This window comes from Peromyscus leucopus, chromosome 4, assembly GCF_004664715.2.
Source record: "Peromyscus leucopus breed LL Stock chromosome 4, UCI_PerLeu_2.1, whole genome shotgun sequence".
Lineage (NCBI taxonomy): Eukaryota > Metazoa > Chordata > Mammalia > Rodentia > Cricetidae > Peromyscus > Peromyscus leucopus.
The window spans coordinates 98,500,948-98,526,504 of NC_051066.1; the positions used below are offsets into that span (position 1 = coordinate 98,500,948).

At 44.6% G+C, this 25,557-nt stretch overlaps 1 protein-coding gene across 1 annotated transcript; it reads left to right on the forward strand.

The window, feature by feature from the left end:
• Positions 1 to 1,818: 1,818 nt before the first annotated feature.
• Slc28a2 (solute carrier family 28 member 2) lies at positions 1,819 to 25,256 on the forward strand. Its single transcript, XM_028878737.2, has 18 exons — positions 1,819 to 2,070; positions 2,627 to 2,723; positions 2,826 to 2,896; positions 9,509 to 9,600; positions 10,391 to 10,574; positions 13,214 to 13,355; positions 14,672 to 14,785; positions 15,082 to 15,159; positions 15,541 to 15,621; positions 15,977 to 16,057; positions 18,546 to 18,671; positions 18,754 to 18,884; positions 19,255 to 19,423; positions 19,591 to 19,788; positions 20,355 to 20,436; positions 21,715 to 21,813; positions 22,000 to 22,111; positions 24,458 to 25,256. Exons 2-18 carry the CDS (start codon positions 2,643 to 2,645, stop codon positions 24,579 to 24,581), a joined length of 1,965 nt encoding a protein of 654 aa, XP_028734570.1. The 5' UTR covers positions 1,819 to 2,070; positions 2,627 to 2,642; the 3' UTR covers positions 24,582 to 25,256.
• The last annotated feature ends 301 nt before the right edge of the window (positions 25,257 to 25,557 follow it).

Here is a 25,557-nt window from a genome sequence, read left to right on the forward strand (position 1 = left end):
TAGGGAAGTTGTATTTCCCAATAGGGAAGTACTGCTGCTAAATGGACATGGTGTTCCCATCAACTGCAGCTCTAAGCACAAGCAGCTCCGAAGACCTGTTTATGTCCATAAGATGGTAGTCATCAGTTTTATCAGTGGATTTTCTCTCTTAGTGGTCAGTGGTGATAACTGGTCAAAGTACTTCCAATGCTGACCACTGGCTATTTGTCCAGCAATCTGAGAGCTGGAAGGAGACAGATGATTTGGACTGATGACTTCTGGTTGTGACTCAACAGTCATATCAAACACTCTTGGGTTCACGTTGGCAGCTAGGATTATTCATATAAGATATGCATGGCATTAAGCCTGAGCTGTCCACACTCTGCTCAGGGAAGGCTAGAGACTCGGGGAGTCCCACTCTTTCCTGAGCCTTTATTTACGGCATTAGTGGTTGATAGAGAAAGGAGGCACGTTTTCTTCAGGTACAGCCACTGGTAAGGTGCCCATAATCCTGTAAAAAAATCCTAATGAGATGCCCTGGGTCACAAAATGAAAAAAATTGAGACGTGGAAGTGGAAGAGGGCCTAGTTTGGAAGAGAAAGAGTGTTAGTGGGGGTGGGGAGGGAGGAGAGGATAAAGGGCTGGAGGTGATCAAAATACATTATGTACATGCATGAAAATGTCATAATGAATTCCATCATTATATGTAATATAGGCTAATAAGAACTTAACCCCAATCCCCTCCGGAAAAGATGCAGTTGTTTAGCCAGCTAGGTGGTAGCAGCCTGGAATGCCGAGGTTCTCCAGCAGGTTAAACACGCTCAGTTCAGTGCCCAACATATAGTTTCTCCCATTACTCAGTATTCACAGGTCCAGGATGGAGATGTGGAAATGGAAATGGTACCTCATCCCCAGTGAGCCAGCAGCTAAACCTTTGCTTTTTTTTTTTTCTTTCCTCACAAGCTCATGCTCTGCTGGCCTAGAAGTCTTGGTTCCAGAAGAGGGAGTGTGTCTGTCAGGAGACACAGGAGACATCCCACTGAGCTGGAAGCTAGGACATCTCCCTAGCCACTTTGGGTTCCTGATATCCTCGAGTCAATAGTCTGAAAAGAAAAACAGAGTTAAGAGGGGTGAGCGACCCAGACCAAAGGGAACTTGGATTGTTTCTCCACAATGGAAGTAAGGAAGAACATATCAAATACAAGAGCTATGCCTTGTGATTGAAGTTAATGGGAAGCTACAGCAACCCAATCCAGCAGGAAGATACACGGCCCAGACCCTTCAAGAGTGGGTCCCTCCTCCAGGCAAAGAACCAAGACTGGCTGAGGTGCTTACCGAAGGTGGAGGGGCTATGGAATGGGTTGTGGAAGACACTTATTAACTCCAGGTAAGTCCACAAGACCTGCAATAGAAATGAGAGTTGTTATTGCCGAGAGTGGGTCTGTCCTGATTTTGTTAGGAATGTGTTTGAATATATAGACACATACATTAAGCAAATACTTGTGTTTTCTTTCCTTTTTTTTTGTTCCTTTACCTGTAATGTAACGACTAAGATAATACCAGTAATTAAATATTCTTCAACTAATATTGTCCTAGTTAAGCTATAGGCCACTGAAAGACTATGCATTCCTCAAGGGACCTTGCCATTTACCCTGCGGGAAGAATGGCGCATTTTCAGTGGTTCATGAGATAACTATATAATGTTAGGAGAGTTATGATCTTGTCATTTGTCCTCATCTGAAAATAACAATGGCAAAGAAACACACTCCCAAGAGAGCCCCTCCCCTGGAGTGGGCGGCACTTAGGGTGGTAACCACCTAAATAGAAGGAAGTCAGAGGGGATCAGTGCTGTTTGCTTGCCTGCCTCCACTTCCTGCGGTTGAGAGCATTCATCTCTAGGCCGGCTGTCTTTCTCCACTGACAGCTGGCTCCAGCTTCTCCAGGAGTTCATGTGGACCGAAGACCAGTAGCTCTCCAGGAGTCTTCCGGGCACCAGATTTGGAACTACGGAGGTATCTGGCTTCGTAACTTGAGCAGCTCCCAGGTTCCAGCCACTGTCAGACTGGACTGTGCAGACCCATCCAGCACCTTGTAAGTCATTCTAAGAAAACCCTCTTTTCTATACACACGTTCTATCGGTTCTATTCCTTAGAAAACCCTACCGAATGCAGTCTGTTTATCTCTCTTCTTTCCCCAGAAATCCTTGTCACCTGGGGCTTCCTCAGCTGTCATATTCCCTCTTTCCTTCCAGCATAGCTCAGTGGGGCCTGCTCCAGGAAAGAAGATAAAGAACATTACTAAATGACCCTTGATTTGAGGAACTAAATGGGTTATAGTTCAACCCAGGTCCTGAGGCCCTGGGAGGCCCACCAGTTCTTTCCAGTTCTTTCCTGCCCTTTATTTCTCCCCTGTCATATTGCCTTCTCTTCCATAACCATTTACAACAAGAAGTCACATTTTACCTTTCATTATTTATTATATTTATCCACTCCCCATCTTTCCAGTTCTTACCCTTAATAGAAGCAGCTGACTTTTTAGAGAAGTTTAGTCTTGTGTTTTCTGAGACGATCTGGCCTTAAAAATTCTCCCTCGTCCCACAAGACAGAACGAGCAATCTGCCAGCCTTAGCCTTGAGTTTGTTTTTCAGCTGAGGATAACAGGAGATGGAGAAAGCAGAGAGAAGGGAGTCTGTTCCCCAGGCCTCAGTGGAGAACGGCATCGAGAACCCAGGGCTGGAACTCATGGTAATTCGGTGTTGTGGACTTTGGCATGGCTCTAGCCGCTCTCTGTCTATTGACCCTCTGGCAGGCCTGCATGGCTGATGTCACGTTTATCTGTGTTTGTAGGAAAGAGGAGATCCTGGACCAAGCAAGAAGTTAGAAGTGACACAGAGACACAGCCTGAAGGATGGCCTGGGGTAAGGATGGTCCAGAGTCCAGCTTAATTAGCACCCAAGAGCCTGGGGCGTGGGGAAGAGAAGTGAGTGAAACGGATCAAAGCTGCTCATTTTCAGACTGCTTAACTCACAGACAAACCAGGATCACTGCATGTCCCCAACATGTACATGTTTGTGTTTTGTAGAATGAACTGAAGCGTTAGTCCATCCATGACAATGACAATTAGTATCAGCCTAGATGACATGAAAAAAATATCAACAACAGCAATAATAACAGTAACAATGGCTAACAGGTTTTTTTTTTTATGGCTAACATTTATTGAGTACTATTATGTGTAATTTTGTGTAATTAATTTTCATAACAGGAAAGTACTAATTTTGATACTTTTGTCTAAATTAGAGCATTAGACTTAGGAATGAACCTACTCATATCAATTAAAACAAAACAAAATAAATCTCTTTGAGGCCAGGCCTTGGGGTGCACGCCTTTAATCCCAGCCCTTGGGAGGCAGAGGTAGACTGATCTCTATGAGTTTGAGGCCAGCCTGGTCCACATAGCAAGTTCTAGACCAGCTAAGGCTACATAGTGGGACCCTATATAAAACAAAACAAACAAACAAAAAACCCAAAACAGCCCACCTCTATCAGGATTAAAGAACTTTTCTGGAATACTCATATCCAGGAGTAGGAAAAAGAACTTTCTGTGGAGGCTAAAGAGAGACGGTGAGTTGGACGTGAAGGGCAGGGTCTGCTGAGGAGAGCTGCGGTCCGCAGGGCTGTGTGCTCGGGAGCCGAGGAGGGTGGACGGACCAGAGGTATTTAATGAGTTTGGACACGGACCTGGGTCAGAGCTAATGTCAAAGGTTGGGGAAAACTGCTCAGCTGTGTTCTGTGGCATGAAAGGCAGGAACTGAGAAGCATGCCAAGAACAGAATACTGGATAGCTGATGCAGAGAGTGTAAGCCTATGTTCCAGAGATGCTCTAGAGTGAAAGATTTTTTCTTGTTGGTTTTTTTCCCTAAAAATTAATTAGCTCAGTAACATCTTCACCTTTTAATTGTCTTATGTTCTATAATTGCCACAGTTTGGTTTATAGATTTTTGTATTTATTTATTTATTTATTTATTTTGGAAAGAGAGTCTCTTGTAGCCCAGATTCTCCTCTAAGTCATTATGAAGCTAAGGCTGGCATTGACCTGTCAGTCCTCATTTCTAACTCTGAAGTGCTAGAATTACAGACCCGCACCATCATACCCCGGTTTATCTACAATTTTTATATAAAATATCTATGTCAATTGACACGTATTTAAATGTAATTTTGTTGTTCTACTTTTACTTTTTGAGATAGGGTTTCTCTGTGTAGCTGTGGCTGCCCTGGAACTCACTCTGAGGAGAAGGCTGGCCTTGAACTCAGAGATCTGCCTGCCTCTGCCCCCTGAGTACTGGGATTAAAGGTGTGCGCCACCACACCCAGATGTTTTCCTACTTCTAAAAACATTTATTTTTATTTTATGTTTATGAGTGTTTCGTCCGCAAGTATGTATGTCCATCACATGTGTGTAGTGCCCAAGGTAGCCAGAAGAGGGCACTGGATTCCCTGTACCTGTGGGTTTAGGATTCAAATCTGTGTTCTCTGGAAGAGCAGCTAGTGCTCTTAACTGACGAGCCATCTCTCCAACCCTCTACTTATTTGTTATGCTACCTCTTTACTACGTGAACAACCAACTGTACTTTTTTGTAATCACAACATTCATACTTTGGTTAGCAGTTTAGCAGTCAATAGTGAAAATCCTGCTTAGAACTATATCTGAGCTCTATGCAGGAATGTACTGGTTTTCTTTGTTTGGCTTTGGGTCTTTTTTTCTTTTTTTTTTTTTTTTTTTTTTTTTTTTTTTTTTTTTTTTTTTTTTTTTTTTCGAGACAGGTTTCTCTGTGTTTTGCGCTTTCTGAGCTACTTGTAGCCAGCTGGCTCACAGAATCGCTGGCTCTGTCCGAGTGTGGATTAAAGGCGTGCGCCACCACGCCCGGCTCTTTTTTCTTCTTTTTGTTTTTTGACTTCTATGTAGTCAAAACTGGCTTGGTACTCACTTGATAAACTAGGGTGGCCTTAGACTTACAGCTGTTCTCTTACCTCAACCTCCTGAGGGCTAGGATTATATGCAGGCTGTTAAATGCGTGAGAGTGGGATTTCTGCTGATAGAGTGGTGCATGTCTATCAACCCATTACTTCGAGGAGGCTGAGGCAGGAAGGTGAGTTCTGGTCTTGATGAGTGTGAGAACAGTCTGGGCAGTATAGTAAGATCCTCTTTCTAAAAAAATTTTTTTTTCTCTTTGAGCACAGTTTAGACATGGGTGTTATAGATTCATTTTCTTACCTACCAAGTAAGATTAGCAATTGGTGTACTTTTTTGTGAAGGGTAAAGTAGTAAGCAGTTTAGTTTGTAGGTTGTATAGACTCTGCTGCATTTACTCAACCCTAACATTTTAGTGAGAAGCCACAGATAACAATAAACAAATGGGCGTGGACATGTTCTAATAAAAATTTATTTGAAAGTAGGTGAATGGACCTAGCCCATCCACCACTACAGTTGACAGTCCTTGATGTGGAAGAGCTATTATAGCAAGCTCCTCTCTGTAGCATTGACATATAGTGTAAGTACTCCATGGTTGATGTACGTTACCAAAGGATGCCACTGAGCAAGATACCAGGGAGAGATGCACACTGGCTTGTTGTGATCTGATACCTCAACCGTCACACACACAGCAGGTGTGAAGAGTCTCAAGAGCTTGGCCTCTTTAAATTCTAGTACAGCCTCATGCTTCCCACTCTGGCTTACTCTCCTCGACTTCTAAACACAACTCACTCATTATATCTATGTAGTGGATGTGGGACTTGTAACCTCATCCTCTTGTTCCTTAATTATTCAAACAGCACCTACAATTTTGCTTGCAAAAGAAATATATACAAGGCCCCAGCCTGAAATTGGCATGGGGTGTAGTCATGAGATAGAACAGTTTCCCTGAGAAGACTCCACTGCCTATCAGAATAAATGCTACCTCCAACTTGGAGAGAGAAGAATTCTGGAAGGAAGAAGCTGAGGGTAGGTTGGAAAACCCACTGTATAGGTTCTTCATATTTGTCTGTCTATTGGGGCGTTTTTATTATTTCAGTCCGGCTGGCCTCATACTGCTGTTTCCTGACAGATTTTCCCCTGGATTTCCAGTCCCTACTCAGCTCTCCACATTGGTTACTAACATCTGTTTGTTTTGGAGACTTGGTTTCCTGTACAACGCTATCATCCAGCTCTTAAGTTCAGAACCAGTTACGTACATAACTTTGACTATGGAAAAGTGGTTCGTCAGATGATAGGTCTGTGGTTAGGAAGACCAGGACAAAACCTCTTGCCTGTGACTTATTTCTGCTATACCAGAGCATGTCTCTTGTTTTGCAGTAGCTTTTTCCAGCTGGTATTTAATTGGGTGTAAAATAAGACCTTTGACCTTTTGAAAGACTCTGGTCTCTGTGCTAGGCGATCCTCACACGATCCTCACACTGTAAACTGATCCTGAGTTGACTCCTGTATTTCCTTCTTTTATCTCGTCCTTCAAGCTGGAGTAGCAAAGACTCAGGCAGGGCCACACTGTCTCCTGTCACTAGAGCTGGATCCTCTGAAAGCTCCCTCAAGCTTTCCACATTAATGGCTAAACAAGAGTTCCAGGTTGCAGCAGTTACCAAGGCTCTGTCTCCCTCAGTTAGGAGAGTTTCTACATCTTGCAAGTAGGTTACTAAGAAAATGCATGAATGTCTTTGCTGCTGGATCTGGTGATCACCAAAGTCATGTTTAGCTGGTACTTTTGACCAGGTTCACCGATTTCTTTTCCACCTATCACTCGGCGATGCAGTCAGTAAGCATGTGAGAAGGTCGTCTTTAGTCAATACCCAGAAAGCCTCCCATACGAACTCTTGGAGGGAGAGGCAAAACATCAGTGTTCACTTATGTAGCAGTTAAACGTCTCAATTAAACTCCTAGTCATTGCACAGATACCAAGGCTCAGAGTGTACCATTGTGTAGTGTAAAGAGCTTGTACTATTAGTGAGATATTGGACCAGGCAAGACACCTGCTCATGTGCTGCTATGAACTGCTTGATTAGTATAAAAGGCTGAAAAATCTTTTCTTGTTTTGTTTTGGAACATTTCTCTTTATAACCCATCATCATTGTTTTGTTTGTTTGTTTATTTGTTTTTCCAAGACAGGGTTTCTTTGTGTAGCCCTGGCTGTCCTGGAACTCACTCTGTAGACCAGGCTAGCCTCAAACTCACAGAGATCCTCCTGCCTCTGCTCCCAATTACTGACTGGGACTAAAGGTGTGCACCACCATCGTCTGGCTCATTTGTTTTCTGTTTGATACCAGAGGCTCAGTTCTAACCCGGTGTTAGATTCCGTTGTTAACGAGTTTTGCAAAAATCTTTAAGCAATTTCTGAAATACACACTGAAATTTAGTTCCAAGGAAACAGTGGGTTTGCAGTGAAGAGGTAATGGCAGAAACCCTAAACCTGTGATTTCTGTCTACTCTTAGACCAGTATATGGACCCTCCTATTTGGCAGTGGCTTTTCTCAGTTGTTATTTAATTGGGCGTAGTTTCAAGCCAGCTTCACCTTGTGTGTTAGGAGACAGGTGGCATATTTAAACTAGAATAACCAGAAGAAAGTTCACTCATAAAGAGGCCATTATGTGCAAATAAAGTAAAATGACACATGTATAAAAATACCATAATGAAACCCAATACTAACTGGAAAAAAGTTAAGGAAAGAAAAACAAAGCAAAAAGAAAAACAAAAGAGTGGCTGGAGAGATGACTCAGTTGTTAAGAGCATGTACTGCTCTTCCAGAGAACCCAAGTTCAGTTCCTAGCACCCACATCTCGTGGCTTACAATGGCCTGTGACTCCAGCTCCATGAAACTTGATGTCCTCTTCTGGACTCTACATGCACAACCCCAACCCCACAAATATACACATAACAACAAATAAGCAAAGACGAAGATGGACATTTGAAAATGGTATGAAGTAGAGCAGAACCATGGGGAAGGATGGCACAAGACCTAAGGTTTGAAATAGTGAACACGATCTATTCCTAGACCAGAAGGGGTATGGTGCAAGAGAACCTGGTAGGATGGCCAGATCAAAATCCCTTCCTGCTTACTTGTGGACCTCAGCTGTCCCGTACTGAGATCTCCGGTGAGGTCACATTGGCAGAATCCCATTAGATAAGCCAAAGGGTTTGTAGTCCAGTGGTGTAGTCCTCACAGACTGAACTTTCAGGCCCCAAGCAGGGTAGTGTGAGGACCTGGAGGAGCAAACAAAGACCTGGCACTCCCGGAAGTCTAGAGTTACAGTCAATTGCATGGCTTGATGTACCTTGTGAATCATGTTCCAAAGGTAATGACGCCTTCAGGTACTGACTTTGTAAACAAACTTTCTGGCTCACTACTTTCTCCACTAATGGACAGTGGCAGTGGTCTTGAGATCCCCAACGCCCTCTGGAGGTGATGGGCTTAGACAACCCATGGGTGATGAGGATAGTTTCCTTCCCCCTTTGACTTCTCTGTACCTGAGAATGTACACCCTGCTCAGGCAAGCCAGGGTTGGACTACCTGTAGAAGATAAGGGGAGACGTAGGGGTGAAGAAGGAAGGATATAGAGGCAATGGGTATGACAGGTTCAATCTCAAGTAAGATGGGAGAGGCAACAGTAGAGAAGGAACTCAAAACTGTGTGGACCTAGACCCCAGACCACTTAGTCTCTGGTCTCATTCCCGGTTAAGCACCACACCTTAGCACCATAGTCACACAGGACACGTCTTCTTTGTTGAAAGTGGAATCTTTTTGCTCATATGGCTGCAATGTGCTCATAAGGACACTTAGAAGTGGCAAGGGTGGGTGGTGACCTGGGGTTCAGCTCAGGTGCAGCCTGGCAAGATCATTGAAAGCTTAGATTCAGGACAGGCTACTCAGATTTGAGATCTACTCCTTCCAACCTCTGGGACCTTGGGACATTTACTCAGCTCCCCTGGCTTTCAGTTTCCAATAACAACCTCCAGTGGTCTTCGAGGAGCCCTGTTAGTATTTGCCAAAGTCTTTGAGCCCAAACTCATGGAAAACACTATACAAAGAATCTTAAATCGTTCTTGCTGGGTATCTTCCCTCAGACCTGTTGACATAGGGATTCCTGATGCTGGTTTGTCTTCTCTCCCATCTGTCAATGTATGCACAACTCCTAAGGCTTTGTGCGATGTTAGGAGAAGGGCAGGCAGAATATGGAAGCTGAACAGCATCTGTCCTTAGGAAAAACACAAGGAGTAAGTCCCTGGCGTGCTTAGTGTCCACCGCTTCTTGGTGGGAAATTATTGAAGAGGTAGCTACTCTAGGCTGATAGGGCCATTCTGACCTGATGCCCAGACACAAGGCTTGAGCTGGCCTTTGGAGCCTTTGCTGGAACACTATCGAACACCTGCCAGCTGAGTAATTTTCTTCATTGACTAAGAACAAACTCTGCCTTGGGCCATCCGAGGTCTAAGAGGTGCACAAACAGAATGAAGTAATTCTCACGTTTTAATTTTGGTTTCTCATCAGGAGGAGTCTGCAGCCTTTCATCAAGGCGAGAAGTTTCTTCGAAAGACATGCTGTTTTATTCAAGAAAATCCTTCTCGGTCTCTTGTGTTTAGGTGAGATCATGAGAATTCATGGAAGGAAGAAACACAAACATTTTTAGAAATGTTAACTGTGTCATGATTATTGCTGGGTAAAAAGAAGTATCACTCATAAATTAACCTATAGGCAATTTGAGATATAGATCTTGACTGCCTGTAGGTAAGCCCTGATTTATTGCCTCATATCCAGAAAGATAAGTAAAACTTAAACATAAGCTATAGTTCAAAACTGTACTATTTGACAGGCTTAAAAGTTTAAGAATATATATATTTACAAAAATATGTAAATATATATTCTCTTTTTTAGTTCTGAGGCTTGACTCAGGGCACAAGTCTGTAGTCCTTATGAAAGACGCCTATTATACACAACTTATTTACTGGTTTGTAATTAAAATCAGTGCTGCACATTATTTTTGAAAGTCAGAAAACCTTGTTTATAGTAAGTTGTCAGTGACATGTAGGGCTTTGATTAGATGCAGCTGGGATAGTGAGATCAAAAATGATTCTCGGGGGTGAATCTGGGAGCACTGAGAAAAAAAGCACCATGTGGCTTTTCCTCTCTTAGGTGCAGCCTCCTTTACACAGCTCTGCTCAAGAGAAAAGTTTAATCATCTGACATTCCAATGTAGGGGGGGGTAAAATTAAAATTCAAGAAGAGATGTCCGGTTTCCGAAGAGTCTAACAGTGGATGTTGACCAAATCTAAGGGAGAGAGTGAGGACAGCAGCTAACATGGAAGGGAGCAGAGAGGCATGCTTTGGTTCTCCACGGAAGCTCAGCTTTCACTCTTCGCATTCTCTCTGTAGCTTATGCTGCCTACTTCCTGGCGGCCTGCATCCTGAACTTCCAGAGGGCGCTGGCGTTATTTGTCATCACATGTCTTGTACTCTTCATCCTGGCTTGCCGCTTTCTGAAGAAGTTCTTCGGTGAAAAATTAGTAAGCTGTCTGAAGCCCTTTAACAACTCCCGCCTGAGAATTTGGATGAAGAGGTAAGTGCGTCAATCAATTTTGTTGCTGTTCATGAGCGCCTAAGAACAATGTGCAGGAGACGCTGCTCAGAGGCTTAGCCCAGGGCCTCACCTAAGAACAATGTGCAGGAGATGCTGCTCAGAGGCTTAGCCCATGGTCTCAGCCCCATCGATGCTGTCTGGTGATAGGGCAGAATATCATGGTGGGGAGTGAATCGGTAAAGCAAAGCTGCTCACATCCTGGAGGCAAGGAGGCAAAGAGATCAGGAAGGCAAGGGACCTGGGAGAAGGGCATGTCCCCAGGGACCAGTTTTCTCCAATTGGGCCCCACCTCCTACAGCTTCCACCACCTCCTGATTGTCCTTTGATTGTCCTTTCTCTCCTTTTCCTTTTCTGTTTTGATACGAAGTCTCTAGTTCAGGATGGCCTCAGAGCTCTCTATGTAGCCAAGGATGATGCTGAACTTCTGATCCTCCTGCCTCCACCTCTTGAGTGCTAGGATTACAGGCATGTACTACTACACTCAGTTTACAGAGTGCCAAGGATTGAATAGAGTGCCGGGGATTGAACCTAAGGCCTTGGGCATACTAGGCAAGCCATCTACCAGTTGAGCATCACGACCATCTCATTTCACATTTTAACGTTTTCACAGTTCCCGAGAGGGCTCCAGGCTCTTACCTATACAAGGTGTAGAGACCACAGAGCAACCCAGCCTTTGGGCCGCAAAGCCCAGTCCCGTTCTTACAGCCTTGGGTCAACATTGCTGGTGTAGATGGGACTCTAGATCAGGGAAGAGTTTCCGTCTGAAATCCCAAGAGCCTGTGACAGAAGTGAGAAAGTCCATGCTTCTCTTTAATGGAGTGGTCAGAGCAGATGCTTGCACTTACATTAAGCTACCAACCAAGTTGCTTCTCTCTTCCCTAAACTTTTTCTTCTCTTCTCTTCTCTTCTCTTCTCTTCTCTTCTCTTCTCTTCTCTTCTCTTCTCTTCTCTTCTCTTCTCTTCTCTTCTCTCCTCTCCTCTCCTCTCCTCTTCTCTCTTCTCTTCTCTTCTCTTCTCTTCTCTTCTCTTCTCTTCTCTTCTCTTCTCTCTTTCCTGGAACTCACTCTGCAACCCAGGCTGGCTGGCCTCGAACTCACAGAGATCCTCCTGCCTCTGCGTCCCGAGTGCTAGGATTAAAGGCATGCACCACCACCACCACCACCACCACCTGGCTCTTCCCTATGCTGTATCTTCCTCCCTTCTAGTCCTCCAGGGCCCCTCTACCTGCTTTTGTTGTTTGCAATCTCTCAACCCTCCTAATACTGGGACCTTTAGTACATTCCTCATGCTGTGCTGACCCCAACCACAACAATGATTTTCCTTGCTACTTCAGAACTGTAATCTTGCTATTGTTATGAGTTGTCATGTAAATGTCCGATATGCCACCTCAAAGGGTCATTACCCACAGGTTGAGAACCATATCTTAAAGTCTAGGAGCAAACTGGATCATCAGCACAACTGAACTGGCTTCTTCAGCAGCTGTAGCTAATCTAACCATGCCATGTCCATGTGCATCGACCGTAGGCCAGACTCTGGAGAAAATGCCTCTTTTCCTGTTCTCCAGTGAATGCACAGAAAATAGGTGTTCAATAGTGATAATTTGGAGAAATAATAGATAACTATCGAAGTTTTGTACCACTGATTTACTTGATAGTGTGTGTGAGGAGAAGCCAGAGCGAGTTTATTCATTAACTACGTTTTTGGAACTCAGAGTTTATTCACTTTGGGAGAGGTGTGTAGAAAAGAGCTGCGTGTGAATTCTGCTCTGGTTCTGTAGTTCCCTTGGGGCATTGCTGTGGAGGTGTCTCAGTGGGTCACGTGCTTCTTTTGGTATTGCTTTATATGTATGAGTGTTTTGTCTGCATGAATGTATGTGCACCATGTGTGTGCCTGGTGACCACTATGTTCAAAGAGGGTATCAGATCCCTTGGGATTGGGGTTACAGATGGTTGGTGAGCCACCAACTGCAGTGCAAGTGAGAATTGAACTTGAGTCCTCTGAAAGAACAAGTGTTCTTAGCTGCTGAGCCAATTCTCCAATCCCAACATTAAAATCTTGATCCTCTTGCTTCCATTTCCTAAGGCTTGCACTACCATGACCAGGTCCTTATTTATTTTGGTAGGCTGGGGATTGGACCATTGTAGGCAAGTGCTCTGCTAAGCTATGTCCCAAGCCTCCATTCTATGTATTGAAATATGTATAGTGCATGTAAAGACCATACATCCATAAATTACTTACTTAGTTCTCACCCTTGGAGTGGTTAAAAATTGAGTAGCACTCCATATGGGACCAATGCATTCTCTTCTTGGGTTTTCAGTATTTTGATTAGTCATTAGAAGCACCATCAGGGATGAATCTTTATATAGAATTTCATTGATATGGTTATATGAGAAAAGGGAAGCCATGTGATTTGTATTGTTGGATTAGACACTTATTTCTGTAAACTGGGGGAGAGCAGAAGCTAGGGAACTATCAGATGATTCTCGAAGTCCATCTCTGTCTAATCAAGAGTAAATCATTGAGTTATCTCACTGACCCTAAGACTAAGCCGCCTGTTAGAGGACTCTTGGTTGCTCGTTCGCTGAGTTGGTGACATAGCTCTGGAATTTCACCTTTAGGGTGTTCACAGGAGCCTCTGTGGTCGGCCTTATCCTGTGGCTGGCTCTCGACACAGCTCAAAGGCCAGAGCAGCTGATCTCCTTTGCAGGAATCTGTATGTTCATCCTCATCCTCTTTGTCTGTTCCAAACACCACAGCGCGGTGAGTTTGGGGTATTAAGTTGGACATAGCAACCCACAGCCAGGGCTAAGTAGAAACTACAGCATGTATGTGTCTGATATTTATGATAAAGACACAGAACTAAGTGACAACTCCTGGAATTTTCCTCTGACAGTCCTATTCCTAAGAGAAGTTGGAAAGTGTTTAGAGACCTTAGGCCTGTCAACGATTATTGTGGTATATATGAATCTAGACAGCACTAGAGGAAAAGAAAATATAAAGAAGGAAGGAAAGAAAGAAAACAGACTGTGGCGGAAAATCAGGTGGCACTGTGTAAAAATGACATTTGTGGACCTTATTTGTATGCCTGTGTCATAACATCACGTAACTTATTTTAAAAATCTGTATGGACATACTTGTCTCTTTGAACAGTCACCCTATTTTTAATTACCAGTCTCCCTGTTCCCTGTGCCATTGTCTTAGGGTACTATTTCTGTGATGGAACACCATGACCAAAAGCAACTTGGGGAGGAAAGGGTTTATTTGGCTTATTCTTTCACATCACTGTTCATCATAGAAGGAAGCCAGGACAGGAACTCAAACAAGGCAGGAACCTGGAGGCAGGAGCTGATGCAGAGGCCACAGAGGGCTGTTGCTTACTGGCTTGCTCCTCATGGCTTGCTGTTTGCTTTCGTACAGAACCTAGGACCACCTGCCCAGGAATGGCACCACCCACCATGGACTGGGCCCTCCCATGTCAATCTTTGTTTAAGAAAATGCCCTACAGACTTGCCTACAGCCCACTCTTTTTCCGAGACAGGGTTTCTCTATGTAGCTTTGCGCTTTCTGGACTCACTTGTAGCAGCTGGCCTCGAACTCACAGAGATCTGCCTGGCTCTGCCTCCCGAGTGCTGGGATTAAAGGTGTGCGCCACCACTGCCCGGCTTTACAGCCCACTCTTTTTTTTGTTTTTTGTTTTTTTTTTGTTTCTTGTTTTTTCGAGACAGGGTTTCTCTATGTAGCTTTGCGCCTTTCCTGGAACTCACTTGGTAGCCCAGGCTGGCCTCGAACTCACAGAGATCCGCCTGGCTCTGCCTCCCGAGTGCTGGGATTAAAGGCGTGCGCCACCACTGCCTGGCTACAGCCCACTCTTATAGAGGCATTTTCACATTGAAGTTCCTTCCCCTTAGACGACTTTAGCTGATGTCAGGTTGACATAAAGCTAACCAGCACAGCCATGTTATCCCAGACTGACTGTTAACATCCTCACTGAACTCCATTCCCAGTACAAGGCTGAACTAGGCAGTGGCTGAGTAAGGTTTGGAACTCATACTGGAATATTTTCTTTTTGATCCCAGGTGTGCTGGAGGACAGTGTTTTGGGGCCTGGGCCTTCAGTTCGTCTTTGGGATTTTGGTCATCAGAACGGAACCTGGATTTAATGCATTTCAATGGTTGGGAGATCAGATCCAGGTACAGGGGACTGAATGTTTCGTTCATCTGGAACCCCAGAGGATGTAGATTTGAGGGAAGCATGAGGCTTTGGGACTATGTCTTCATGGTGGTATGGGGAATCTGGTTGGGTAAAGAGAGAGAGTAATGGGGTTCAGGTGAGAGCACAAGTGAGGAGAACTGATTGGCCGAGTCTGTCGTTTCATGACCAACTCTTGGGACACGGCCTGCCCACAGGTGGTCACATCTGAGGCAGATCACATCTTCCTCTGTGTCCTGCCTGTCCTAACTCTCATCCCTTATTCTCCCCACTTCAGATTTTCCTGGCTTATACTGTGAAAGGCTCCAGTTTTGTTTTTGGTGATGCACTGGTCCAAAATGTCTTTGCTTTTCAGGTAATTCCTCTTTTGTGGGCAGGGATGACGTTGTCAGTGAAGGGTACAGGGATAAAGCAGAGGTTGATATGTGTACTCAAGAGATCGGGAGGTCTCTTCACCAATTTGACCTAGAAGGGAGTCCACTCTTTTCCCATGATCCTTACCATCATGAAACTGTTTGAAAGGCAGGTTCGAGGAGAGGCTTAGGAAATATCCTGTGGTTTAGTACTGACAGGCTTACAGGGTTGCGGTACATTTTGAGTTCATTCCTAAACTGCATTGTACCAGATATCCTGGGAATGCCCAGGGCTGGATTTAGAGGCCCACAAGAGCTTGCTTGGGGCACACACAGCGCACGTAGTATAATTCTCTCACCCCTCGCCCCCTTTCTCATTGCAGTCCTTGCCAATCATTATCTTCTTTGGATGTGTGATGTCCATTCTCTACTACCTGGGCCTTGTGCAGTGGGTGGTTCAGAAGGTAAGTCCGTGAAAGGCTCTTCAGCGTGGACCTGTCAGGGGAGCGAAAGACGCGGAACCGATGAAAAGGCACTCACTCCCCTTTGAGCATCCTGATGTCAAATGATGACCCAGGCCGGAGATAGGAAAAGCTGGGCTGGCCTGCACTTTAACACCGAGTGTGGTGTGCTCAGTGTACAAGTCCCAGGGCCCGAGTTCTGGCTAACACATTTGTGACTTGTTCTGTCACCCCGCCACACTATATTTCCCTAGCTCTCGGTTTCCTTACGAGAAAATGGAATAGGGGGAGGGACTTTGCTGGATATTATCCAAGACTCCTGCTAATGTAGATGATTTAGTTGTCTGGATCCTTTTAGATTGCCTGGTTTCTGCAAATCACCATGGGTACCACTGCTGCAGAGACCTTGGCCGTGGCAGGAAACATCTTTGTGGGAATGGTAAGTACCGTGGGCCTTCTGTCTTTCTTCTCTCTCGAGAACTGAGAACTTGGCAGAAGACAAATTCAGAAAGAGGATTTTCCCTTCTTACCTTCCCACCTCCTTCCTTTCTTTTTCTCTGGAAGAGAATCTCCTATAGCTCAGACTGACCTTATACTGTGTAGTTGAGGATGACCTTGAATTCCTGATCTCCCTGCCGCCACCTCCCAGGTGCTGAGAGTATAAGCACATGTCACCACACAGCTCAAAAGCCCATTTTTCTTATGAAAAGTCTGAGAAACGGAGATTGTGAAGCAGTTGGTTCCTTACGAAAGGAACCTCAGAGGGTCAAGGAGAACTCAGTTCATTGCTCTAACCCTTGATGTCTGGTACAGTCTGGACACACTATGCCAAGGCACTTAGCAACTGGTCCAGCTTCTTACACAGGAATACAGGTGAAAGTCTTAGTCCAAACCTTATCCCCTCCAGGAGCTAGGAAGGATGTTTGAGCTGCTTTCTGGTTTCTTGGTGTGACGTCCTGTGATCCCTGTTTTCCGAGGTCTCTGAGGAGGCAATGGCTTGTCTTGCTTGAGACTAACAGGGCTCTTCTCCACAGACTTTCTTAGTGCGTCCTTCTGTGTGGAATTGTAACAAGCCTTGCTCTGCACCATCAGCCCCAATACCGACACAGAGACTTATTATTAATCGTGAAAGCTTGACCTTAGCTTAGGCTTGTTTGTAACTAGCTCTTATAACTTAAATTAACTCATTTCTATTAATCTACGTTCTGTCACATAGCATCCATCCTGTTTCTTCTATGTCTCCTCCTGTCTCTCTCGCATCTAGATTCCTCCTCCTTCATCTTTCTCTGCTTGGAATTCCACCTACATATCCTGCCTAAGCTATTGGCTGTTCAGCTCTTTATTAGACAAATCTCACCAAATGCATCTTCACACAGTGTACAAATATCCCACAACATGAAATAAGAGTGGTCTTTGTGTGTAACAGGTGCCCTTCTCTATTGCTGTGATAAAATACCCTGAAAAAAGCATATTAAGAGAGAAATGACTTATTTTTGACTCACAGTTTGAGAGTACAGCTGTCATGTTGGGAAGGTCTTGGTGGCAGGAACTTGAGGCAGCTGATTATATTGCATCCCGTCAGGAAGAAAAGAATGATGCCTGTGCCCAGCTAGCTTTCTCTTAATGCAATCCAGAACCCAAGCCTAGGGAATGGTACTACCCATTGTTCGAGTGGGTCTTTCCACCTCAATTAACCTAATTAAAACAGTCTCACAAGCTGACCTAATCAAGATAATCCTCAAGGCATTCCTAGAGTCTTGTCTCCTAGAAGATTTTTATCAATTGTTGATAATCAGTATTAACCATTATAGTATTAAATATTTGCTAGTGATTGACCAAATCAATATGAGGGACAATAGTTTTTCAAATGGGCAAGAAGTTAACATTGGCGTCTTTTCCCCCAAAGCCTTAGGCTGATTATCTGCTTTTGTTATGTTTTCACAGTACTTCTGATTCTTCTATTATATCCTTCAAATCTTGCTAAAATGATTTACAATCAGTTTTGCACTAACGGTCTTAGTGGCTAGGTCCTTTGTTGTCACTCATTAAAGGACAAATGACATCCTAGATCGAGCTCGGTAATTTCCTAGTTGAATCTTCCTAGTTGATAAACATTTTACAGACATTTCTTTAAAACTTTATTACATTTATTTAATGCAGAGTGTGTGTGTGTGTGTGTGTGTGTGTGTGTGTGTGTGTGTGTGTGTGTGTGTGCGTGCACAGGTGTGTAAGCATTCCTGTGCCATGGTACTCATGTGGAGGTCAGAGGACAACTTATGAAAGCAAGTTGTCTCTTTTACCATGTGAGTTCTAGATAGTGAACTCAGGTTCTCAGGATGAGCTTTCTTGGCGGCCTGATATTGTTACTATTTCTTTATTATTTCACAAAGCATGCTTAGATAAGTTATTTCCAGTTCATGTACTGCATGCTTTGTAGATATCTAGTGGGTGGTCAGTAAGTGCACTGTACTCCATAATGCACTCAGAAAGTGTATGCATTTAAACATGGTAGAGCCGGTGTTGAGGCGCGCTTTAATCCAGCACTCGGGAGGCAGAGCAGGCGGATCTCTGTGAGTTCAAGGCACCTGGGCTACCAAGTGAGTTCCAGGAAAGCGCAAAGCTACACAGAGAAACCCTGTCTCGAAAAACAAAAAAAAAAAAAACAAAAAAAACAAAAAAAACAAAAAAACATGGTAAACAGAATAAATGAATACTGGTTGTCTGCAGCCTTTTATAACATGATATAGAAATAGGTGGAAACACGGTCATCAAGGAGATGGTTTGGCAGGTCTGAAGCCTAAGGGCAAAACTTTTTGTCCACTGGCTGGAAGGGCATGCATCTGATGGGTCCATGCCACGCCTCAAATAAGCACTTCAGGATGGGCTGTGCTGCTCTTGGAATGTGACTGCTTTTTCTTTGTTTTTAGACAGAGGCGCCTCTGCTCATCCGTCCCTACCTTGCAGACATGACCCTCTCTGAAATACACGCAGTGATGACTGGAGGCTTTGCTACCATTGCAGGCACTGTGTTGGGAGCCTTCATATCCTTTGGGGTGAGGCACCGTCCACATCATCACTCCCAGTGCACCCAAGTGGAGCCCTGCAGTGGTGCTAATGCCCCATCTGGCCTTACAGATTGACGCCTCATCCTTGATTTCTGCCTCAGTGATGGCCGCCCCGTGTGCACTTGCCTTGTCCAAACTGGTATATCCAGAAGTAGAAGAGTCCAAGTTCAAGAGCAAGGAGGGAGTGAAACTGCCCCGTGGGTGAGTCAGGGGAAGTGTGTAATTTGGGAGATGGTAAGGTGTGCTACCTAGAGAGGACCTGTGGTGGTAGAGACTTCCAGTCTCCCCGAAGGAAGAATGTCATTCCATGTCTCCTTTTGACGGCTCTGCATCCAGCTTATCATTTTCGTTTTGTTTGGATTGAATCTTCCCACCTGGCATTAACTCCTTAGACACTTACTCCAGGTCCTTGGCATCAGACTGTCATGGCAATTACATCTGAATCACTTCAGAGTAATCTTCACTATTGAAATCACAAAGGGATCCCATCAATTCTCACACTTCGGGGGCAAGGGAGCTTCTCTTCTCTGAGGAGCTGAGGTAGCCTATACTTTCTGTCCAATAACCACAGGGAAGAGAGGAATATCCTGGAGGCTGCGAGCAATGGAGCCACGGATGCCATAGCCCTTGTTGCTAATGTTGCAGCCAACCTGATTGCCTTTTTGGCTGTGTTGGCCTTCGTCAACGCTACTCTTTCCTGGCTGGGGGAAATGGTGGATATACATGGGCTCACTTTCCAGGTAAGTCTTATTATACGTGTTGGCCATGATTTCTTACCCACAGTAAGCTAAGAGAAAGCCCTAGCAAGAAGATGGAAGTGTAAGGAGAGGAGGGCTGAGTCTCCAGAGCGGCTTCTGGACCTGACCTTGTCTGCTCTTGTTTCCCTGGGGTGTTTCTCTTCTATCAGGTCATCTGCTCCTATGTCCTTCGGCCCATGGTTTTCATGATGGGTGTAGAGTGGGCAGACTGTCCACTAGTGGCTGAGATAGTGGGAGTCAAATTCTTCATAAATGAATTTGTGGCCTATCAACAACTGTCTCAATACAAGAGCCAACGTCTCTCCGGAGTAGAAGAGTGGATCAATGGCGAGAAACAGTGGATTTCTGTACGTGACAATCCAGAAAAATCACCGAGTGGGAGGTTTGGGCCATGCACATCTGAGGGAGTGCACAAAGTTCCACACAGACATTGTGGACCCACAGTCATTTCCCAGTGTCCCAGCCTAACCACAAGACAAGTAGAACCATATGTCTCAGTGGTGAGCTTCTGCCCCAGGTCTGTGTGTTATTTCTCCTCCGTATTCTGGCCCAACTTTGATCTAGAAGGTAACTGTGCTTCTTAGCCTTGGCACAGTCTGAGGAGCACACCTTTTGGGTGTTCTGAAGTCCCTTTATTTATACATTCAAATTGTTGTGAGTTGATTTTCTTTCTATCTGTCGTTGTGTTGCTGGGTAATTTTCTCCTTATCTTTAATAAGAACAGTGCTCTGGGCAAGGAGTCTTGTGGTTATTACCATATCATGGCAGCTGTTGTAACTTAAGGGTCAGCTATTTTCTGAGCATCTTTTATGGTTCTTTAGAACACTGTAAGAAAGAGTTGGTGTGCCCTGGAAAATCTACCATGGTTGTGACACACGGAAGGACTGAATTTATCTACTTGTTTCCCCCCTAGGTGAAAGCTGAAATTATTGCAACATTCTCGCTCTGTGGATTTGCCAATCTTACTTCCATAGGAATCACATTGGGAGGCCTGAGTGAGTTGTTAAATTCCCCCCGGTCCTCAATATGCCAGACAGATCCCAACCTTTGCTCCTTTCAAAGCTGAGGCTAGACAGAGTAGTTGATATGAAGTGGGCCTCTTAGGCCTTGAGGAACTCAGAGCTCATGCAGTCAGGCTGACTGGGGCTTAAGTCCTTTACAGTCAGAGCTTTATTTGCCTTCTTCTCCTTCCTGCCAAGGCACCAAAAGGGTTTATTTTTATTTTCCTTGCAAGGGAGAAGTTACTAAAATGATATTTCTGTCTTTCCATTAAACTGCCCAAGGTACGTTCTGAAATTAAGCTGCTCAATAGTTTTGCTTTTTCACGAAAGCGGTATTTGTACAGGAATAAAAAAACAAAACAACAACAACAAAACAAAACAAAACAAAACAAAACAAAACAAAACAAAACAAAACAAAACAAAGCAAAACAAAAACCCCGAAATGACAGGAGACAAAAAAAGCAAACAAATAGAGCAAGTGAGTATTGTGCATTGTCGGGTTGAAAGCTGAGGGTCCTGGAGTACCGAGGACTTAGTATTTGAGACAGAGGCATTCAGATGGCTGGTGAGATTGCTGAGTGTGCCTTATGGCTGCAGGAACACCAGGAGAGAGGGAGTGGTCCTGGAAGGCAGAGTGGGGGATGTCTATCAGAATCCCAAGCGCTTGGAAGAGCCAAGTTAGATATGGGTCTAAGAAGAAATAGAACATGAAAAGAATGTGTGAAAAATGCCGTTTCTGGCAATCTATTCTGGGGTGGAATTATTAAATTTATTTCATTGTTAGCTGATTAAACAGTTCGAAGGTGGAACATTTCCTTCTGGTGTATCTTCCCCCTTCTGTTAAACACCTGTCCACGTTGTCCTACTTCTGCTGCGTGATAGCTGTGATTCTGGAGACGGGAGTGAGGTGGATGCTGCCCTCTCTAGTCCGCTAGTTCACAGTGATCCATCTAACTCCAGTCTAGACTTAAGAGTGTAGATCTCAACTGGCACACACCAGGCGTGCACCTGCTTGGAGCCTTGCTTGACTCAGATATATCTTGAGCAGATTCCAGAACCACTGAGGTGAGGGTCAGATATACAACCCAGGAAAAGCCTGAGTTATTTATCAAGACTGATGTATGCACACACCTCTTATGTCAGTTTTAGAAGCACTGTTCATCTGATGTGGGTTTTTTTTCCCCTCCCATATTCTTCTGAATGGGGACTCCTGGGCCACTCCTCCTTGCTGTGTGGGGAAGACATCTCATTGTTCTCTTTTGTTGCCCGTAGCGTCAATGATACCCCAGCGGAAGAGTGACTTATGCAAGATTGTGGTCAGGGCCCTCTTCACGGGTGCTTGCGTCTCCTTCATCAGTGCCTGTATGGCAGGTGGGTGCCTAAGCACTGTCTCTGGCAGAGATCACAGCGTCTCTCTCCGAGTAGTCACGTAACTCACTATCCATCCCACAGGCACCTAATCTACAGTGTTACCAACTCCCAACCAAACAGTAAAGAACTTTGGGGACCATGTGCCAAATATTCCGCCTTCATGTAATGCCTGTCTTCTTCGTGCAGGAATCCTCTATGTTCCCAGGGGCGCAGAAGCTGACTGTGTCTCATTCCTCAGCACAAGTTTCACCAACAGAACCTACGAGACCTACGTGTGCTGCAGGGAGCTTTTCCACAGGTAGGTGAACACCATAGTTCCTGCTCCCTCCTCCTACCTCCTCTCCTCCATGAAGGAAACTTCCGGATGTTGGGAGATGAGAGGTCTTGAGTACAGTCCTGTGGAAGCTGTATGGAGTATATGAAACACAACATGAATGTTGGCGATGGCCTCCATCTGTATTCCTTTCTCTTATTATCTTCAGTATCAGCCCTGCTGCGTGTGACAGGTTCTGGTTATCTGTGCCATGTAGGCGAAGGGAAGGAAGTGTGGTCCCTCTGTTATTGTGACTGAAATATAGTTTATAGGTGATAATTTTACAAGTCCTACTTGGCAAAACTCGGAGGTTTTTTTTCAAATAGAAATGAAGCAGACCATCAGGCGTGGTGGCACGCCCCTTTAATCTCAACACTTGAGAGGCAGAGGCAGGTGGATCTCTGTGAGTTCAAGGCCAGCTTGGTCTACAAAGGGGTTCTAGGATGGCCAGGGCTGTTACACAGAGAAACTGTCTCAAAAAACCAAAAACCAAACCAAAACAAAACAAAACAAGAGACCAAGAGAAGATAAATTTTATTTTACAAGATAACCTCGAGTTCAGATAGTATAAAGATGATTTCACTTACTGCATTTTAGAATGTGAAAAGGACCTATCATTGAGACAAAAGAACTAGTTTGGGGCCTCATAAAAGGAAGGTGTGAGGAATTAGAATATTTGACATTGCCAAAGCTGAAGGTGTGTGCTGGTGGAGGTCTGCAGGGGATTGGGGAGAGCTTTAGAAAGAAAGGCTGAAACATTGTTGAAAGGCCTTGTATGAAAGCCTAGAGAAGTTAGATTTTGACCCCAGCACAGCAACCACATGCTGTAACAGTCTCAGCAAGAGATGATGAGATACTTAGAAGGGTTTAGGTATGCTAGACCAAGCAGAATCAGTTAGGACTGGTTCTCAACTAGCTAGGAGGAGCAAGGCCCAGGTGAGGAGGAGAAGGAACTCCCTTTTCTGTCCTGAGCTATGTGTCCACCACAGTGAGGAGCAGGACTAGTAGAGGAATAGGAGCAAAGGAGAAAGGTGTGGTCCCCTCCAGTCCCGGATTTGATAACTTGGAGGTTCCTGTGTGAATATCACATAAAGCCACTCCCAAGTCAGGAGTAGGGCTCAGGAGAAAAACCACAGCTGGAGTCTGCTTAGGAGGTGATATGTATGCAAGTGATCTCTTCACTGTGGGGTATTCAGAGGTTAGCTGCATAAAAGGTCAAGAAATAAAGTAAAAGGAAATGAAACCGGGCAGTGGTGGTGCAGGCCTTTAATCCCAGCACTCAGGAGGCCGAGGCAGGCGGATCTCTGTGAGTTCGAGGCCAGCCTGGGCTACGGAGTGAGATCCAGGAAAGGTACCAAAGCTATACAGAGAAACCCTGTCTCAAAAAACCAAAAATAAATGAATCATTAATTTTATGTATCGTTAAAGGAGAATTTATAAACTGGATAGATCTTTAGTCTGGTCTGTATGTTCTCAGTGGATTTTCTAAAGCCATGTTATAAGAGTCATTGGCAGCTAGAACCTGAAAGGAATGTTTTTGGAGCTGGAGGAGATGGCCCAGCAGTTAGCATGCTGCTCTTGCCCAGGACTCCAATACTATTCCCACCATGCACATTGGGTAGCTTCCAACCAGCTGGAACTCCAGCTTCAGAAGGATCCCATGCTTAAGTCCTCCGCAGGCACCCGCTCTCTCCTGCACATATCCACATCCACACATAAACATAATCTGAGAAAACTAACAGCTGGCTAACATATGTCCATAACGATAATCATTGAAAAAAAGAGGATATTAACTTGAGAGTGGAGGGGATGACAGGAACGGTTTGAGGGAGTGCATCTGGGAGGGGCTGGAGGGAGGACAGGGGTGGAGTGATGTAATTCTACTTCAATGGGAATAAAATGGACATCAAAGAAATTTAAAAGAGAAATATCTTTGCCTAATTCATTTATACCAATTAAATGTAAGGAGGTTTTTGGCCTTAAGAGGAAAATGGCCTTAGGTTATCAGCTTATTTTTTTTTTATTATTAAATTCAATTCTAGATCATTTTTAAGGCATTAATTTTGTCTCAGCTGTCTGGAAATGTTATTTCTAACTGGGCTGAGGTTAGGAGCTGACCACAGGGCAGACACTAGACAGGGTTCTGTACAGCATTAACTAAAATGTGAGCAGCAAAATGCATTTGAGTGGATCCCATTTCATTGGTTGTGGCCAACAGACCCACCCACAGGTTTGGGGTTTCGTTCTCAGCTACTTGGTAAAACGTGTTGATGTGTTGTGTTGCCTTGTTTGGTCTGACCCCTGCGCATCTCCCTGGCTTTATCGTTTCAGTACGTCGCTGAACCTGAACGGCACCAACGTGCCTTCTTTCTCGGGTCCCTGGGAAAACAAGGAGTTCAGTGCCCAGAGTCTCGCTAACTGCTGTGGCCTCTACAGCAGCCCTGTCTGTGTGTGAGGCTGGGGGCAGGGGCATTTCCATGATAATTCTTATAGAACGGGTTTGTTTGGCCAAACACACACTTAAGCTTCCAATTCTACAAGGACCACACTAGAATCCACAAAGTGAAATTCTGGGCTCACTCTAGCCCTGTATGAAAATCAGCACCCACCTTTCCCCTGGAGTGCTGCACACCAGACAGGAATCTCCTCATAGGCCCTCCGGAGCCAAATTATGGTAGCAATGTAGCTAAGGGGATAATATCTGTATGGAAAGGGCCAAGATGCAGGCTCCATCCCTGGCCAGGCCCGGAATGGGGGAGAGCAAGGAAATCAAAAGCAGATGCTTGGATTTAAATCTGGAATGGTGGCACACCCCTGTAATGTCCTAACGGTAAGCCCACAGCTGAGGAGGATTGCCTCAGAATCAGGGCAAGTCTGGTTTACAGTGTGAGAGACTGTTTCAAAAACACCAGAACTCAAAAGTGTTTCATAAAAGTGATATAGGATATGATGAGTCCTTGGGCAGAGATGGAGGTGAGGAACTATATTTCTAAAGTTGTATATATGACATGCATATGAATATTTAATGATAACAGTTTTTGCATTGCCAAATATTTGTAAACTTGAAAACTCCTTATCATCTTCATATAGTAACAAAAAGTTCACTGTACATAAATTATTTTTTAAAGGATTTATTTTATTTTTTTTAATTATGTGGATGTGTCTGTGTGGGTCTGTGTGTGGGTCTGTGTGCATGAGTGCAGAGGCCAGAGGTGTGGGCACCTGGAGCTGGAGTTAAAGGAGCTGTGCCACCCAGTGTGGGTACTTGGACATGAATTCAGGTCCTCTGTGGGAACAGTACACAGCTTAGCTGCTGAGCCGTCTCTCTGGCCCTCTCTACATGAAGTCCTAAGGAACATCCACCTTTAAAGGCCTTTGCTTTGTTTGGCATTCTCCTTATGTGCCAGCTCTTTGTGCCTCAGGTTTATAGA